General features: G+C 40.4%; 1 protein-coding gene across 2 annotated transcripts in view; it reads right to left on the minus strand.

Annotated features, from left to right (window-relative positions):
* The window catches only part of syde2 (synapse defective 1, Rho GTPase, homolog 2 (C. elegans)), an 83,545-nt gene extending 71,283 nt beyond the window's left edge, over positions 1–12,262 (minus strand). The window contains exon 1 of one of the 2 annotated variants that reach the window (XM_061883641.1): positions 10,148–12,261. In XM_061883641.1, the coding sequence (XP_061739625.1) occupies positions 10,148–12,050 (1,903 nt within the window). In that variant the 5' untranslated portion in view covers positions 12,051–12,261. Of the gene's footprint in view, positions 1–10,147 lie in introns of both variants that reach the window. The other variant, XM_061883642.1, reaches the window with a different exon arrangement.
* Between the last annotated feature and the right edge of the window lie 5,039 nt (positions 12,263–17,301).

The following is a 17,301-nucleotide window of genomic DNA, read 5'->3' on the forward strand; positions in this document are numbered from 1 at the left end:
CGGATTTTAGGAGGAACAGTGTGGTTTTCGTCCTAGTCGTGGAACTGTGGACCAGCGCTATACTCTCGGCAGGGTACTTGAGGGTGCATGGGTGTTTGCCCAACCAGTCTACATGTGCTTTGTGGACTTGGAGAAGGCATTCGACCGTGTCCCTCGGGAAGTCCTGTGGGGAGTGCTTAGAGAGTATGGGGTATCAGACTGGGGTATCGGACAGTCTGATGGTGGCGGTTTGCTCCCTGTACGATCAGTGTCAGAGGTTGGTCAGCATTGCCGGCGGTAAGTCGGACACGTTTCTAGTAAGAGTTGGACCCCGCCAAAGCTGTTCTTTGTCACCGATTCTGTTTATAACTTTTATGGACAGAATTTCTAAGCGCAGTCAAGGTGTTGAGTGGTTCTGGTTTGGTGGCCGCAGGATTACGTCTCTGCTATTTGCAGATGATGTGGTCCTGATGGCTTCATCTGGCCGGGATCTTCAGCTTTCACTGGATCGGTTCGCAGCCGAGTGTGAAGCGACCGGGATGAGAATCAGCACCTCCAAGTCCGAGTCCAAGGTTCTCGCCCGGAAAAGGGTGGAGTGCCATCTCCGAGTTGGGGAGGAGACCCTGTCCCAAGTGGAGGAGATCAAGTACCTCTGAGTCTTGTTCACGAGTAAGGGAAGAGTGAATCGTGAGATCGACAAGCGGATCAGTGCGGCGTCTTCAGTAATGCGGACGCTGTATCGATCCATTGTGGTGAAGAAGGAGCTGAGCCGGAAGGCAAAGCTCTCAATTTACCGGTCGATCTACGTTCCCATCCTCATTAATGGTCATGAGCTTTGGGTCACGACCGAAAGGACAGGATCACGGGTACAAGCGGCCGAAATGAGTTTCCTCCGCCGGGTGGCGGGGCTCTCCCTTGGAGATAGGGTAAGAAGCGCTGCCATCCGGGAGGAGCTCAAAGTAAAACCACTGCTCCTCCACATCGAGAGGAGCCAGATGAGGTGGTTCGAGGATCTGGTCAGGATGCCACCCGAAAGCCTCCCTAAGGAGGTGTTTAGGGCACATCCAACCGGTAGGAGGCCACGAGGAAGACCCAGAACATGTTGGGAAGACTATGTCTCCCGGCTGGCCTGGAGACGCCGCCTCGGGATACCCCGGGAAGAGCTGGAAGAAGTGGCTGGGGAGAGGAAAATCTGGGCTTCCCTGCTTAGGCTGCTGCCCCCGGGACCCGACCTCGGATAAGCGGAAGAAGATGGATGGATGGATGAAGTTGTAGTGCTTACATTGCCAGACCTTACCACCACAGGCTCAGAGACCTGTTTGTATTTCATGTGCCAAAAATACTTAATATTCAAGATTAACAACACAACATGTGGCACACCTTTTGAGTTTTTGAAGTGCAGAAGGCTAGAGACCAATGAGAGATAAATAAGTCAACGTGTGTGTCCTTACCATAACATTTATCATAGGTTATACCTTTTTAAGACTGCTTTCGCCTTACATTCTTGAACAAACCCCTGTGCATGCCTAATTGACAACCACGCCGTTTCTCAGGGAAGTGTATTTGTATACACACATCCTCAAAATCATACACTACAAACAATGTCAACTTTATAAAATGGAATACTAAGCAGCTTAATGTACATTTCTTTGAGTGGTCATTTCACCAGCCCATGAGGTAATAGCTTTGGACTGCTAACCCACTGTCAGGAAGTGAGATATACATAACATTTTATCACACACCTACATTGTATGGTGTCTGTTACACTCACTCCCTCCAAACCTCACACTCATCCGGGTCACGGCACCAAAGTAAGAGTAGTCATTCCACACAGTCCAGCCCAGCACTTGCATTGGACTACAAATCACCACTAGTTGAGAGTTAAGTCAAGCAGGGCTAACCAATGTGCTAAAAACCCTGGTCTGTCAATTCCTTGTCCGGCCCAGCTCTTAAAGCATTGGAGAAGTGAGGCACAGAACACTAGTTGGCATCCGTTAACACATTGGTAGTGTGCAAATAATAAGTGAGATTTAACCAAATCTCCTAACATGTTTTATTTGTTAGCCCAAAAAGAGTCTGATCAAGAAAATTCTAGATTTAAAAATCTAATTCCTTCAGTTTATATATCTATCTATTGTTTGTAAATGTTTTGTGCAGAAAGCTGCTTAAAAAATAAATGTATGTCCCCATGCACATTCTCTTCTGAACAGCATTTCAATGACCTACGAACCAATGTTTTTCAAACAGCTTGTAGTACACTTATATGACCGTTTTAATAATTTATCTTGCTAGATTTCCCTTTAGACCACACAATTTGGATTTGCATGACTGCTATCTTTCTCCATTGTCGTCATGAAACCAACAACAAACATAAAAGCTCTGCTCAAAGCATCCCCCATTGTGTTGTATAACACATGAGCAGAGAGGGTGTTGGCATACCAAACTGCCAGGCTGCTTCATTTCAGCATTCCTGCTGGTATGAAGAGCAAATAGGGTATTCTCTAGAACGGAATATTGTGGTTGGAAAACATCTGTTATGAAGCTGAAATGTCAGACTTTTTAAAGTTCCATGAATACATACTTTAGAGCCCCTTTCCCATTACACAACACATTTGTTTCGCTACCATCAGCAAACTTATTACCACATAAGTAATCAAATATCTATGTAATAAACGCCTGTGGAATGAAATAGGTTTCAACGTAAATGCGGTTTCTTGTTGAATTATGGTATATTATACAATCGTTCACTTCTAAGTGTAAGGATTAGGAATAAAGTGTAGTTAAAAGGCGAGTTCTGTCTTGAAAATTGAATTCTGTAAATTGAATGTGCACAATTGAATAGCTTAGTTCAATGCTTCTCAACCTTTTTTAAGTGATGTACCCCATGTGAAATTTGTTTTAATTCAAGTACCCCCTAAGCAGAGCAAATTATTTTTGGTTGAAAAAAAGAGATAAAGAAGTAAAATAAAGCACTATGTCATCAGTTTCTGATTTATTACATTGTATAACAGTGCAAAATATTGTTCATTTGTAGTGGTCTTTCTTGAACTATTTGGAAAAAAATGATATGAAAATAACTAAAAATTTGTTGAAAAATAAACAAGGGATTCAATTATCAATAAAAATTTCTACACATAGAAGTAATCATCAACTTAAAGTGCCCTCTACTGGGATTGTAATAGAGATCCATCTGGATTCATGAACTTAATTCTAAACATTTCTTCACAAAAAGCAATCCTTAACATCCATATTTATGTAACATGTCCACAAAAATCTAGCTGTCAACACTGAATATTGCATTGTTGTATTTTTTTCCACAGTTTATAAACTTACATTCATATTTTGCTGAAGTATTATTCAATAAATATATTTATAAAGGATTTTTGAATTGTTGCTATTTTTAGATTTTTTTTTTTTTTAACTCTCACGTACCCCTTGGCATACCTTCAAGTACCACCAGGGGTACGCATACCCCCATTTGAGAACCACTGGCTTAGTTGGTCTAACAGCAATGTGTTTATACAGGTTTGGATTGGCTATGACATTTGTAATGGGGAAACACGTTATTGCCTTTGTATTCATGTTGGCATTTATACTAACATGCTAGCTGACTTCTCAATGAAAGAAGCAGTGTCCTCTTTTGGTGAGTTTATGAAATTGCGGTTAACAATCACAGTTTTGTTTTAAATTTCAAACGGTAATATTAACTGTTAGCGGTTTTACCGCAGTTTATCATTAAAACCGGTAATAGATATTTATGCTACATAAAGTTGCCATACAGGAACATCAAGAAACATAAGGTCAGTAGATAAACAATGAAGGACGTGTGTATCCATCCAGATGTACAATTTGTTGCAGATCCAAATTACAATTGTTTGGTGGATGTCTGCATTCCACCCAAGTTTAAGTTCACTCATAATATTGTACAACCCAGGTTTCCATATGAGTTGGGAAATTGTATTAGATGTAAATATAAACGGAATACAATGATTTGCAAATCATTTTCAACCCATATTCAGTATAATATGTGACAAAGACAACATATTTGATGTTCAAACTGATAAACATTTATTTTTTTGCAAAAAATCATTAACTTTAGAATTTGATGCCAGCAACACATGACAAAGAAGTTGGGAAAGGTGGCAATAAATACTGATGAAGTTGAGGAATGCTCATCAAACAATTATTTGGAACATCCCACAGGTGTGCAGGCTAATTGGGAACAGGTGGGTGCCATGTTTGGGTATAAAAACAGCTTCCCAAAAAATGTGCACCCCTGCGTGAGCAAATAGTCCAACAGTTTAAGAACAATGTTTCTCAAAGTGCAGTTGCAAGACATTTAGGGATTTCAACATCTACAGTGCATAATATCATCAAAAGGTTCAGAGAAACTGGAGAAACCACTCCACGGAAACCAACATTGAATGACCGTGACCTTCAATCCCTCACTGTATCAAAAAGCGACATCAATCTCTAAAGGATATCACCACATGGACTCAGGAAGACTTTAGAAAACCACTGTCACTAAATAAAGTGTTTTGCTACATCTGTAACTGCAAGTTAAAGCTCTACTATGCAGAGCAAAAGCCATTCATTAACAACATCCAGAAACGCCGCCGGCTTCTCTGGGCCCGAGATAATCTAAGATGGACTAATGCAAAGTGGAAAAGTGTTCTGGTCTGACGAGTCCACATTTCAATTTGTTTTTGGAAACTATGGACATTTGCGTCCTCGGGAACAAAGAGGAAAAGAACCATCCGGATTGTTATAGGCGCAAAGTTCAAAAGGCAGCATCTGTGATGGTATGGGGGTGAATTAGTACCCAAGGCATGGGTAACTTACACATCTGCGAAGGCACCATTAATGCTGAAAGGTACATAAAGTTTTGGAGCAACATATATTGCCATTCAACCAACGTTATCATGTACACCCCTGCTTATTTCAGCAAGACAATGCCACACCGCGGGTTACAACAGCGTGGCTTAATAGTAAAAGAGTCCGGGTACTACACTGGCCTGCCTGTAGTCTAGACCTGTCTCCCACTGAACATTTTGAAGCCTAAAATACAACAACAGAGACCCTGGACTGTTGAACAACTTAAGCTGTACATCAAGCAAGAAAGGGAAAGAATTCCACCTGAAAAGCTTCAAAAATATGTCTCCTCAGTTCCCAAACGTTTATTGAGTGTTGTTAAAAGAAAAGGTGATGTAACACAGTGGTGAACATGCCCTTTCCCAACTACTTTGGCACATGTTGCAGCCATGAAATTCTAAGATAATTATTATTTGCAAAAAAAAATAATGTTTATGAGTTTGAACATCAAATATCTTGTCTTTGTAGTGCATTCAATTGAATACGGGTTGAAAAGGATTTGCAAATCATTGTATTCCGTTAATATTTACATCCAACACAATTTCCCAACTCTTATTGAAACAGGGTTTGTAGGTTAAAATCCAAAATATAAGCACGACCATTGCACAAGCTGCTATACAAGCCTATGGGAAGAGAGGGTGCCTCTATGTGAAGTTGTTGTCAACATGCCACCGTGCCATCTTCTTTGAGGGGTCTTTCATAACTGGGAAAAGAAGCATGTGCTGACACGAACAGCATTCCAGACCATGGCTACAGATTTACAGCCTTAAACACAGTCTCCTACGACCGCCACACTTCTTCTCGAGCCTTTGTAAAGCAATAATAGGCCACTGGATTGGCCTCGTGATAGTCTACGTCATATTTGCTGCTATTGATTAAAGACATGTTTAGTAGAGGCCAGAGGTAGAAATCTAACCTCTTCATTTAGCAATCTATTAACACTCTCAACCCTGTCCAATAGTCACACCTTTTAAATATTGTTTTAGAAGACTAAATCCCTAGTCCTTTTTTGGGAAACTTACTATAAGTACTCCACACAGACAGCAAAGTCAAAGCTGTAGCACTTTAAAAGTGTATTATGTTTTTCTGGACTCAGTTGGACAAAAAAAAACATTGAAAGTATTATGTTTAAGTTTACCATTTAGTTGTTATTTTTTAATTAGAATGAACGTATATTAAAGTAAAACATTTTGTCTCAAACGATTGTACAATAAATACCTAAATTGCTAAACATTTGCATGCCATATATGCACACCCTGCCTCCCTGTGACACAGTGCTGTGGAGATGATGCGGTGATGCATCGTAAATCTCACACCCCTAAAAGGTAACAGATGTCTACAGCCCTTTAACAATAATACCAAAGTTGCTTATGTGTGTGTGGTAGGAAGAGGAAATAGGTGGTGTACACTTTGGCTAAAGAGCTAAAAACAGAGGAAAAAAAGCTATTTCCTGGATGTACTATTATAAACCTGTCAGTTAACCTCACTCTAAATATATTCCCGATCTAAATCTTGTAAGTGAATCATGTTCTCTCCAAACACTTGATCCACTTTCCCATGGGCTTTCCTTTTAGCTTTTCTCAGCAGAGGCTCTTCTTTTGATAAGAGCAAAACCTACGCTAGCTGATTTTCTTGTCAATACAGACTGCACTTTGTCGTTCAAACAGAGTTTCGGGTGCCACATCCGAGGGAATCTTTTGCTGTGTGCCATGCATTCCTGTTGATGCTAATTCATATGCTAATGAGGATCCTCTGAGTAGATTTTTTTCTACATCAACACGGGGCTGAGATCATCCGAGGTTGCATCACATGCCAACACTTGCAACTCGCTGAGGTGTTCGGGCAGCACAGTGAAATGTGTGTACTACCGTGCCTTGATAGCCAAATGCCTAAAATTGTTGCTACTTGGCAACACTATCTATAAGGCTGTCACTTAACATTTTTACTCATAATCAGTCATATCAAATGACCTTAGAAGGAGCTAGGATGTGTCCTATCATGTGACTCATTCTGCTTCTAAACCATGCTGGCATTAATCCTGTTGCCTCAGGTTTCCCTTCCATCACTCGGGCTGTCTCTTCAGCCCCCTTCCTTGATAAATGTGTCCATGTACAAACACATCAGACAGACAAATTATTGTGCCTCCAGCATCAGTCGTGTGTGCTTGTGAGAAAAAAAACAGTCGAGTATTGTCTAAAATCTATATTGCAATATATGTTGCAGCCTCCTGTGCTAACATGTGAAACTTAAAAAAAATTGGAATATCGTGCAAAGGTTTTTTTTTCTTCCAGCAATCAGATTTACAAGGTGAAACTAATAGGCTCATAACATCCAACTCAACCTATTTCAAACATTCTTTTTAAACAATTTTGATGATTATGGCTTACAGCTTATTAAAGCCTCAAAAAGAAAAGCTGAGAAAATGTCGGGGTTTCAAAAACTGTAAATTAGACATTTTAACAGATAAAGACTTGACATATCTCACTTTGTATGTAATGAATGGATATCACATATTGGTTTTACATTTGAAGTTGAATTGCTGACATGAATTAACTTTTGCACAATATATATATATATATATATATATATATATATATATATATATATATATATATATATATATATATATATATATATATATATATATTAGTTTCTGCTATATATCACAATATACTATTTGGTATGTAATTGATAATCAAAGCATTTCAAAACAGGTTACAAAGGCTCCCAATTTGGCTGGTGACATATGCGGGAACATGTTACGTCATTTCCTGTTGTATTATTTTTTCGAACCTATTATTAAACTACTTGTCAATTAATTGTTAATATCTGGTTCTTTTTTGTTGTAACATGGTTCTATCTACACCCCTGTAAACATGTAATAAGCACTTATGCTTCTGTTGTTTGGATATTTACATTAGTTTTCAGCGATACGACAAATTGCGGTATCAATCCATCCATCCAATTTTCTACCGCTTGTCCCTTTTGGGGACGTAGGGGGTGCTGGAGCCTATCTCAGCTGCATTCAGGGGGTAGGCAATACTAAGTAATTAAAGGGGCAGCATCAGTCATACCAATGCTGATAATATTGACACAATTTTAGGACCGTTGAGTGATTATATTTTTGATCGCAATTATGATTAGACAAACAGGTTGGCGGTGAAACAATATCACCCATCCATCAATCCATTTCCTACCGCGTATTCCCTTTTGGGGTCGCGAGGGGCGCTGGCGCCTATCTCAGCTAAATATTAACATTTTCCCTTACTATTTGCTTGGATTTGATTTTTTTGTTTTTTGCTCTGAAGAGAGGGACAAGCGGTAGAAAAAGGATGGAAGGATTGAAAGTCCTCTTGTGTTCAGGGACTTATTTCCTGAGTTTATAAACAATAAGAAATTCAACAAAAAATACTTGATAATAAAATATTAGTGTAACTACTGCAGTATTAACCATATACTGATATTGTATTGTTATTGTCGATATTTGTTTTGATCCACGCACTTTTTCTGCATTCAAGAGCTCTACCTGGCGGTTAGCGTTAAGCATATCGTCCTACAGAGTGTTGTGTAACATGTTTAGCTATTCCTTGTCCTCCAGTGAAAACGAAACTTGTAACATGGAGCATGGAGGCTAGGGTTGATCAATTAGAAGTGACGTTGCACTGTGGGGGTACATTAGCCAATAGCGAGAATGCTACAGTGTGTTGACGACACGCTTGTTGGCTTGTTGTTGTCAAATTTACAAGACACAGCTGTCAAAATGCATTATCACAATATAATGATAGTATGAAAGCGCAATCGTTGGCCAAATTCATTCCATTTATGTCGTAAATCTTGCAACCCTCTCACAACTGAAGAATAGTCACATCGGTTTATATTAAACTTTCATTTTCACGGCATTTTTCTTCGATTACTCTGAGCATGGATGTACTGTCCATTCATGGGAATAACTTGACACAGTGCAAACAAGCTAAACAGCAAGAATGGCATCCCAAATATTCAAACTAATGTCTTTAAAATGCAGGTTACCATGGAGCTGCCCCGAGCTAATGACTGGGGAGGAAGGCAACATGACAGCCCAACCCCCTTATACTCAAACACAACCAGAGTTAGCACACTGGCTGCTTTAGATTCCTTTGGAAACAGCTGTGAAAAAGTTCAATACGGAATAAAAAGGACAGAGTTTGGCAAAAAGACTTTTCTATTTACTTAACATGAAAGGACACAGACGTAGAAGTAAAGCGGACAACATGGACAACGCAGAGCCCTTCCTCTTGAGTAGCCACAGAGATCACACTCTATTTCTAGCAGCACATCACTGTGACAGTAAACAACAGTCTGCACACATGGCAGCCCAACTATTTGCTCTGGAAAAGACTTCTGCAGCAGCTCACATGCTCAGCGGCAAACACATCTTCTCAAAGAAAGCAAAAACATGATCAGGACAACTAAACAATTAGGTGATAGTTTAAATTCTTATTCGTGACATCCTGTAAAATGTCAAAGCAACATTTAGCCTTGGTTATATAAAAACGCTCTTCAGTGGATGAATAATAATGCTGGATAAAACGCAGCCAGATTATGAAATCTCTATAGATAAGTGTCAAATGTTGGCATCAGTACGGGTCGTTCTACATTTTGTAAATCGCTTCAGACGAAAAATTGTGACTAAAACGGAACTGTTAAGGGAAATAAACATTTATACTACAGTAATTACATCCTGTACTGGTTAAACATCTTCAGAAGAACATCAAATGGCATTCAATAAAACTAAAATGATGGCATAGTTTTTCCATCTGGTTACAATTGAAAGCCAATTAACTTCACCACTATATCTATGTGTACATTTCCGTATGGTTTGCAACATCTGAACAAACAGATGTTCCAAGACATGTCAACATACTGTTAGTGCAGCTGGTTTCATGATACACATGTTTTCACTCTTATGCATTATGCACATAATCAAATGTCATTCACACACAAATCCCACCACCAACACCAGAAGAACTGAATGAGTTAGTTGTTATTGGACTATATTGTGAGTGATCCCATCTACAACTTGATGTGAATTTAGTGTTAAAATGCACCTAAATTAGTGTGAAGAAGAGAAACCGCCACCAGTTAGTGGATCTTAAAAGAAAGCAAAGAGGTCTGAGATGTCTCGTCCCTTTGCTTTGCATCCAGTAGAGGAGAAGTGCCACCAGACGGACTTTTACTATGAGTGAAGGATGATGACAGTAATCATAGAGAGTTCGTTGATTTAGAAGATCCACAGGAGTTGAGGCCACGCTCCTACCTGGCTGCCATGGTATCTTGCTTCCAGCGGACTTGACAGATATTACCACACTGCAGGATGTTTGGACACCCGGAGGGGGTCGCTCGGGATTTTGGCTCTCACCGCGTGCCGGGGGTGAGCCCTCTATGCGTTGCTTCATTTCGGACGACAAAAGGCGACCTTTGTGCATCCACTCTTGCATTTTGTTTACAGTGACACCTTGGCCTTTGTTGACAGAGTTGGTTCCCCGCGCTAGGGCAGTCAACTGCTGCTTGTCGTCGTGATCTGGAATTGCTGATGCCTCTGTGTTGCTGTCGGAAGAACCTGTGAGGCTATTGACTGAACCGCTGCTTTCATCAAAATGCTCACCATCAGCTTCTTGAAAACACTCCTCATTGCTGATGGCATTGCAGATTATCTGACGGTTTGAGGGGTCACCCACTATTTCAAAATTTGGACTGTCTTTATTTGATTTCGACTCTGGAATCAATTCATCATCACGGATGACTGGATTGGTTTTAGGAGAATTTGTGCACTGCAAAGGTTCACCTGGATACCTGATGACTCCGTCACTAGCAGAGCGCACTAAAGGGGGTTTTATTTTAACAACAGATAGGTCCAGCATGCTCTTACTATTGCGTTTACTTTGAAGGTCTGTTTCAAGGTTGCCACTTAGACACAGGAAGAGGGAGTCAGTGTCAGACACCTGCTGAGGGCTGGGGTCACCCCCAGAGGACCAAGAGTCGCTGTCCATAATTTTGGCAGACAACCTAGAGCACAAGCTATCCCGAGAGTGGCTACTACAGGAGGAGGCGGCTTGCTGCTCAGTTAAACTACTAACCTGTTGGGCATCTAGATTTATATCATTCATAGCATTAATCAGGAGATAATAAGCCTCTTTCAGCTGGTTCCTAAGCCTGTCTGTTTCCTGGGCACTGTGACTCTCATCAGCCTGTCCTTCATCCTGACCTATGATGGGCAGCGGCACAGCATCTCCGTCACTTTTTGCTCTGATAGCTTCATAAAAAGGCAGTATCCCATTATCATAATAATCATCATCCTCACTGTCTAATGGACGCCTGAGTGATCCTTTTGTGGTGCACATGGATGCCATGTTAATATCACAGATTTCTAGCTCAGTAGGGAAGAAGGCAGGGCTCTGCAAAGGGCCCTTAAAGTCCTCGGAGTATGCCGGGTCAAAGCTCTCAATTGTTCGGAACAGGTTATCTTCTGTGTCACCACAGATCACCGGTGTGTCCAAACTTAGCTGGTTGTCAAAAGTTTTCTTTGTATTGTGTATATTTACAGTAACTACAGTTCTTGGCACATGTTGGTGCTCCCTATTTAACCCTGTTTGTTTATAGGAACAAATATGGCTTGAACTGTCCCCAAACCCAATTGAATCCCCGACGCTGCACTGCCAAGGGATTGAAACGAAGTGTTTTTTCTGGGGTTCTCCAAACGACAACCCACCTGAACCAGAAATGGTAATTCTGTCATTAGTGGCAGGCTCCCAGTGGCTCGTAACAGCCTTCCGTGCCTCAAACGGCATCTCTCTTTTAAGTAAGCCCCCCAGGAGCGGCCCATTTACCCGAAGCCTACCCCCGCTGCCGAGCTCCGGAGCACATGAGCCGGCTAACTCGGCCGGTCGAGCCCGCCGGAGCGAGTCCCGACCTTCGGCGTGCACCACTGGCCCGTCAGCACAATTCTCGTACGTACTTATTCTCTCTGCCGAGTATTCCAGCCCTGATTGCGACACTTCCGAGTCTCGTTCCATTTCCACAACTTTTTCTTTACCTTCTCGGCCAACATTCGCCGCCACGGCAGCAGCAGCGAAGCCCGATTCTGCGACGAGTGCCTCTCCTTTCTTGGATTTCTTCCCCCGGAGTTTCGCTAGTAAAGTCCTCCGTAGAGGATCAGCCATTCCTGTCCTTTCGGCCCCTTTTGAAAAAAATTCAACTCCTCTGGGTTCTTTTCGGCACACTGGTCCCAGAGGGAATGAGACGGGTTAGGTTGTCCTCGCTCGCCGCAGTCACAGCTTGCCGGGCAGACGGCCTCGTCTCCATTCTCCGCTGTCACCTCCGCACTGGCGACACTCTCACTGCAGCCTGCATTTACTTGCCCTCTCTCTCTCTCCCTCCCTCTCTCTCTCCCTCTCTCTCTATCTCCCTCTCTCTCCCCCCCCCCCCTCTCTCTCTCTCTCCTCAGTACACACGCGCGTGCGCACACGCACCTATCGACCGCCTCACATTAACCTTTTTCCGCATGTTTGCAGCTCAGATGAAATCTTCAAATCATATGCTTGACTCAGAAGACGCCACGGAAAAGTCTGAAGAATGCAATTTGATCAAATAAAATGAGTGTATTAAAACTTCAGAGTCATGAGCGGGCCAGACACAATTTCCTGCCTTGCTGGCTACTAATTTTTGGGTCCAAAAAAAAATGACAAAAATAATCAGTTATGGTGCATTAAAATTATTTTGATTTTCAAAAAAGGATGAGTGTCAAACGCAAACTTATTTAGTTTTAGCAATGTATTGTGTAACCACCAATATTTCCCCAACATTCAAAGCCAAGATGACAATCTTATTTTGTTGTGTTTGTATGCTCCTTTTATCCTGCATTTTTAGTCTTTTATTTTCTAAAGCAAACTAATTCTTCTTCTTCTCCTCCTCCCCTTCTTCTTCTCCTCCTTCTTCTTCTCTTCCTCCTCCCCTTTCTTTTTCTTCCTCTCCTCCTCCTTCTTCTTCTTTTTCTTCTCCTTCTACTCCTCCTTCTTCTTCCTCCTCTTCTTCTTCTCCTCCTTTTTCACCTTCTTTTTCTCCTTCTTCTTCTTTCTCTTTTTCTTTTTCTCCTCCTCCTCCTCCTTCTTCTTCTTCTTCTCCCTCTCCTTATTATTATTCTCCTTTTTCTGCTTCTCCCTTTCCTTCTTCTTCTTCTTCTCCTTTTTCTCCTCTTCCTCCTCCTCCTCCTTCCTTTTCTTCTTCTTCTTCTCCTCCTCCTCCTCCTCCTCTACCTCCTCACCCTCCTCCTCCTTCTTCTTCTCCTCCTTCTTCTTCTTCTCTTCCTCCTCCCCCTTCTTTTTCTTCTCCTCCTCCTCCTCCTCCTCCTTCTTCTTTTTTTTCTCCTTCTCCTCCTCCAGCTCCTTCTTCTTCTTCATCTCCTTCTTCTTTTTCTTCTAATTCTCCTCCTCCTCCTCCTTCTTCTTCTTCTTCTCCTCCTCCTTCTTCTTCTTCTTCTTTTTCTTCTTCTCCTTTTCTCCTCTTCCTCCTCCTCATTCCTTTTCTTTTTGTCCTCATCCTCCTCCTCCTTCTTCTTTTTCTTTTCCTTCTCCTCCTGTTCCTCCTTCTCCTCCTTCTCCTCCTTCTTTTTCTTCTCCTTCTCCTCTTCCTCCTCCTCCTGTTTCTTCTTCTTCTTCTTCTTCTTCTTCTTCTTCTTCTTCTCCTTCGTCTTCTTCTTCTCTTCCACATATTGTATACCCGAGTGTGTTCCGAAGTTTTCCAACTTCAAACTGTTCAACTAATTCGGGAATTCATTTGACAAATTCCAAAAATTCCCAGATTTTCCCAGAATTCTTGGTTTTCCGGGACATTTTTCCCATTCAAAAGTAATTGGCCATTTTTCAACCAATTCAAACAATTCCACCTTCGACATATTCCACTCATTCTGCACATTCAACCCACAATTTTTTGTAGTTCTAAAAAATTCCAGGAATTCCCAGAATTTCCCCTTTTTTTCAAACCCTTTTTTTTTTCGCGACGACGCCTCCCACATTTTTCAATCCACTTCAACTGTTCCACCGTCAAAACATGCCTCTTAATCAGGACAACAAAGTTGTTTTTTTAACTGGAAAAATTCCCGGTTTTCCCCAAATTCCTGGACTTCCGTAAAACCATTTCTCAATTAAAAATGTTACTTCTTCAAAACTTCACGGCCGTTTTGAAAAATTCCAACACCGACCATTCAGAACTTTCAAATCTTTTAGCATTTTTAGAAAAATTCCCGCTTTCCCCGAAATTTCCATTGAAATTAATGGGACATTTTTCAAAGTTCCACAATTCCCCACATATTTCCTCCAATTCAAACTGTTAAACCTCCAAAATATTCAACATGTTCAGGAATTGTGTGCTCTCCTTCAACAATTAAAAAATATCCCGGATTTCCAAGAATTCTCAGTTTTCTGCGATATTTTCCCCATTGAAATGAATTGTCCGATTCTTACACTTCCACAATTCCCACATTTTTCAACCAATTCAAACCATTCCACCTTCAACATATTCCACTCATTCTGCACATTCAAACAACAATTGTTCCTAGTTCTAAAAAAATCCAGGAATTCCCAGAATTTCCCCTTTTTTTCAAACCCTTTTTTCTGGCAACGACTTCTCCTACATTTTTCAATCCACTTCAACTGTTCCACCATCAAAACATGCCTCTTAATCAGGATAATTAACAAAGTTGTTTTTTTTAACTGGAAAAATTCCCGGTTTTCCCCAAATTCCGTAAAACCATTTCTCAATTAAAAATGTTACTTCTTCAAAACTTCACGGCCGTTTTGAAAAATTCCAACACCAACCATTCAGAACATTCAAATCTTTTATCATTTTTAGAAAAATTCCCGCTTTCCAAATTTCCATTGTGAAATTTTTCAAAGTCCCACAATTCCGCACATATTTCCTGCAATTCAAACCGTTCCAATTGCAAAATATTCAACATGTTCAGGAATTGTATGCTCTCCTTCAACAATTAAAAAAATTCCCGGATTTCCAAAACTATCAGTTTTCTGTGACATTTTCCCCATTAAAATGAATTGTCCGATTCTTAAACTTCCACAATTCCCACATTTTTCAACCAATTCAAACCATTCCACCTTCAACTCATCCTAGACATTCCAACTATTAACACTTTCCCAAGTTTCAAAACAAATTCCGTTATTCCTGGGAATTCAAACTATTCAACATTCAAACCATTCCAACATTCAAACTATTCTTGCATTCATACTACATTCTGTCAGCATTTCAGTTCAACGTCAGCATTGGAGCATTCACAGGCAATTCCTTCAGGAATTAACTCATCTAGTTGCATATAATACTGCTACGTAATTTTTATCTTCATTGTATTTTACATATGCCAGTGGAACTCAAATGTTTGCATACCACCATAATAACAAACATTAAAATACAGTAGTATAACAGGCCTATGAATTCATTAAAAACAAGGCAGATGTTTTTTTAACAAGTATATTTAATGTTTTTGGCCACTGTAACATTACACACAGTTTGAACAGTAACACTGTGTTTTTAACTAAGTGATTCTTTAACGTACAGCAAGATGGAGACCGTGCACCACCACAGTTAGAGAATCACTGATAGACGCCGTTTACCAGGACATGAGAACATAATTTCGTTGTACATGTTTTTTATGAGATTTGACAATAAATCTGACCTAGACCTTGAAAAAGGCAGTTTCAAATGTCAATAATGAACGATGTGAAAAGTTCATTTTAGTTTTCAATTTATTTGAGGTTATCTGTGGATGCTTAACTCCATTGTTTTAAACAAATATGAAAGGCCAATATTGTGGGAAAAAAATGCAGTTTTTTATTTATATTATATACAAACCCCATTTCCATATGAGTTGGGAAATTGTGTTAGATGTAAATATGATAGGAATACAATGATTTGCAAATCATTTTCAACCGATATTCAATTGAATATGCTACAAAGACAACATATTTGATGTTCAAACCGATCAAGTTTTTTTTTGTGCAAATAATCATTAACTTTAGAATTTGATGCCAGCAACATGTGACAAAGAAGTTGGGAAAGGTGGCAATAAATACTGATAAAGTTTTGAGGAATGCTCATCAAACAATTATTTGGAACATCCCACAGGTGAGCAGGCTAATTGGGAACAGGTGGGTGCCATGATTGGGTATAAAAAACGCTTCACAAAAAATATTTTCACAAGAAAGGATGGGGTGAGGTACACCCCTTTGTCCACAACTGCGTGAGCAAATAGTCTAACATTTTAAAAACAATGTTTCTCAAAGTGCAATTGCAAGAAATTTAGGGATTTCAACATCTACGGTCCATAATATCATCAAAAGGTTCAGAGAATCTGGAGAAATCACTCCAGGTAAGCGGCATGGCCGAAAACCAACATTGAATGACCGTGACCTTCGATCCCTTAGATGGCACTATATAAAAAACCGACATCAATCTCTCAAGGATATCACCACATGGGCTCAGGAACACTTCAGAAAACCACTGTCACTAAACACGGTTTGTCGCTACATCTGTAAGTGCAAGTTGAAGCTCTACTATACAAAGCGAAAGCCATTTATCAACAACATCCAGAAACGCTGCTGGTTTCTCTGGGCCCGAGATCATCTAAGATGGACTGATGCAAAGTGGAAAAGTGTTCTTTGGTCCGACGAGTCCACATTTCAAATTGTTTTTTGAAAATATTCAACATCGTGTCATCCGGACCAAAAGGGAAGCGAACCATCCAGACTGTTATCGACGCGAAATTCAAAAGCCAGCATCTGTGATGGTATGGGGGTGTATTAGTGCCCAAGGCATGGGTAACTTACACATCTGTGAAAACACCATTAATGCTGAAAGGCACATACAGGTTTTGGAACAACATATGCTGCCATCTAAGCGCCGTCTTTTTAATGGACGCTCCTGCTTATTTCAGCAAGACAATGCCAAACTACATTCAGCACTTGTTACAACAGCGTGGCTTCGTAAAAAAAGAGTGCGGGTACTTTCCTGGCCCGACTGCAGTCCAGACCTGTCTCCCATCGAAAATGTGTGGCACATTATGAAGCGTAAAATATGACAGCGGAGACCCCGGACGACTGAAGCTCTACATAAAACAAGAATGGGAAAGAATTCCACTTTCAAAGCTTCAACCATTAGTTTCTTCAGTTCCCAAACGTTTATTGAGTGTTGTTAAAAGAAAAGGTGATGTAACACAGTGGTGAACATGGCCTTTCCCAACTACTTTGGCACATGTTGCAGCCATGAAATTTTAAGTTAATTATTATTTGCAAAAAAATAAATAAATAAAGTTTATGAGTTTGAACATCAAATATCTGGTCTTTGTAGTGCATTCAATTGAATGCGGGTTGAAAAGGATTTGCAAATCATTGTATTCCGTTTATATTT

This window comes from Nerophis ophidion, linkage group LG22 (assembly GCF_033978795.1).
Source record: "Nerophis ophidion isolate RoL-2023_Sa linkage group LG22, RoL_Noph_v1.0, whole genome shotgun sequence".
NCBI classification, from domain to species: domain Eukaryota; kingdom Metazoa; phylum Chordata; class Actinopteri; order Syngnathiformes; family Syngnathidae; genus Nerophis; species Nerophis ophidion.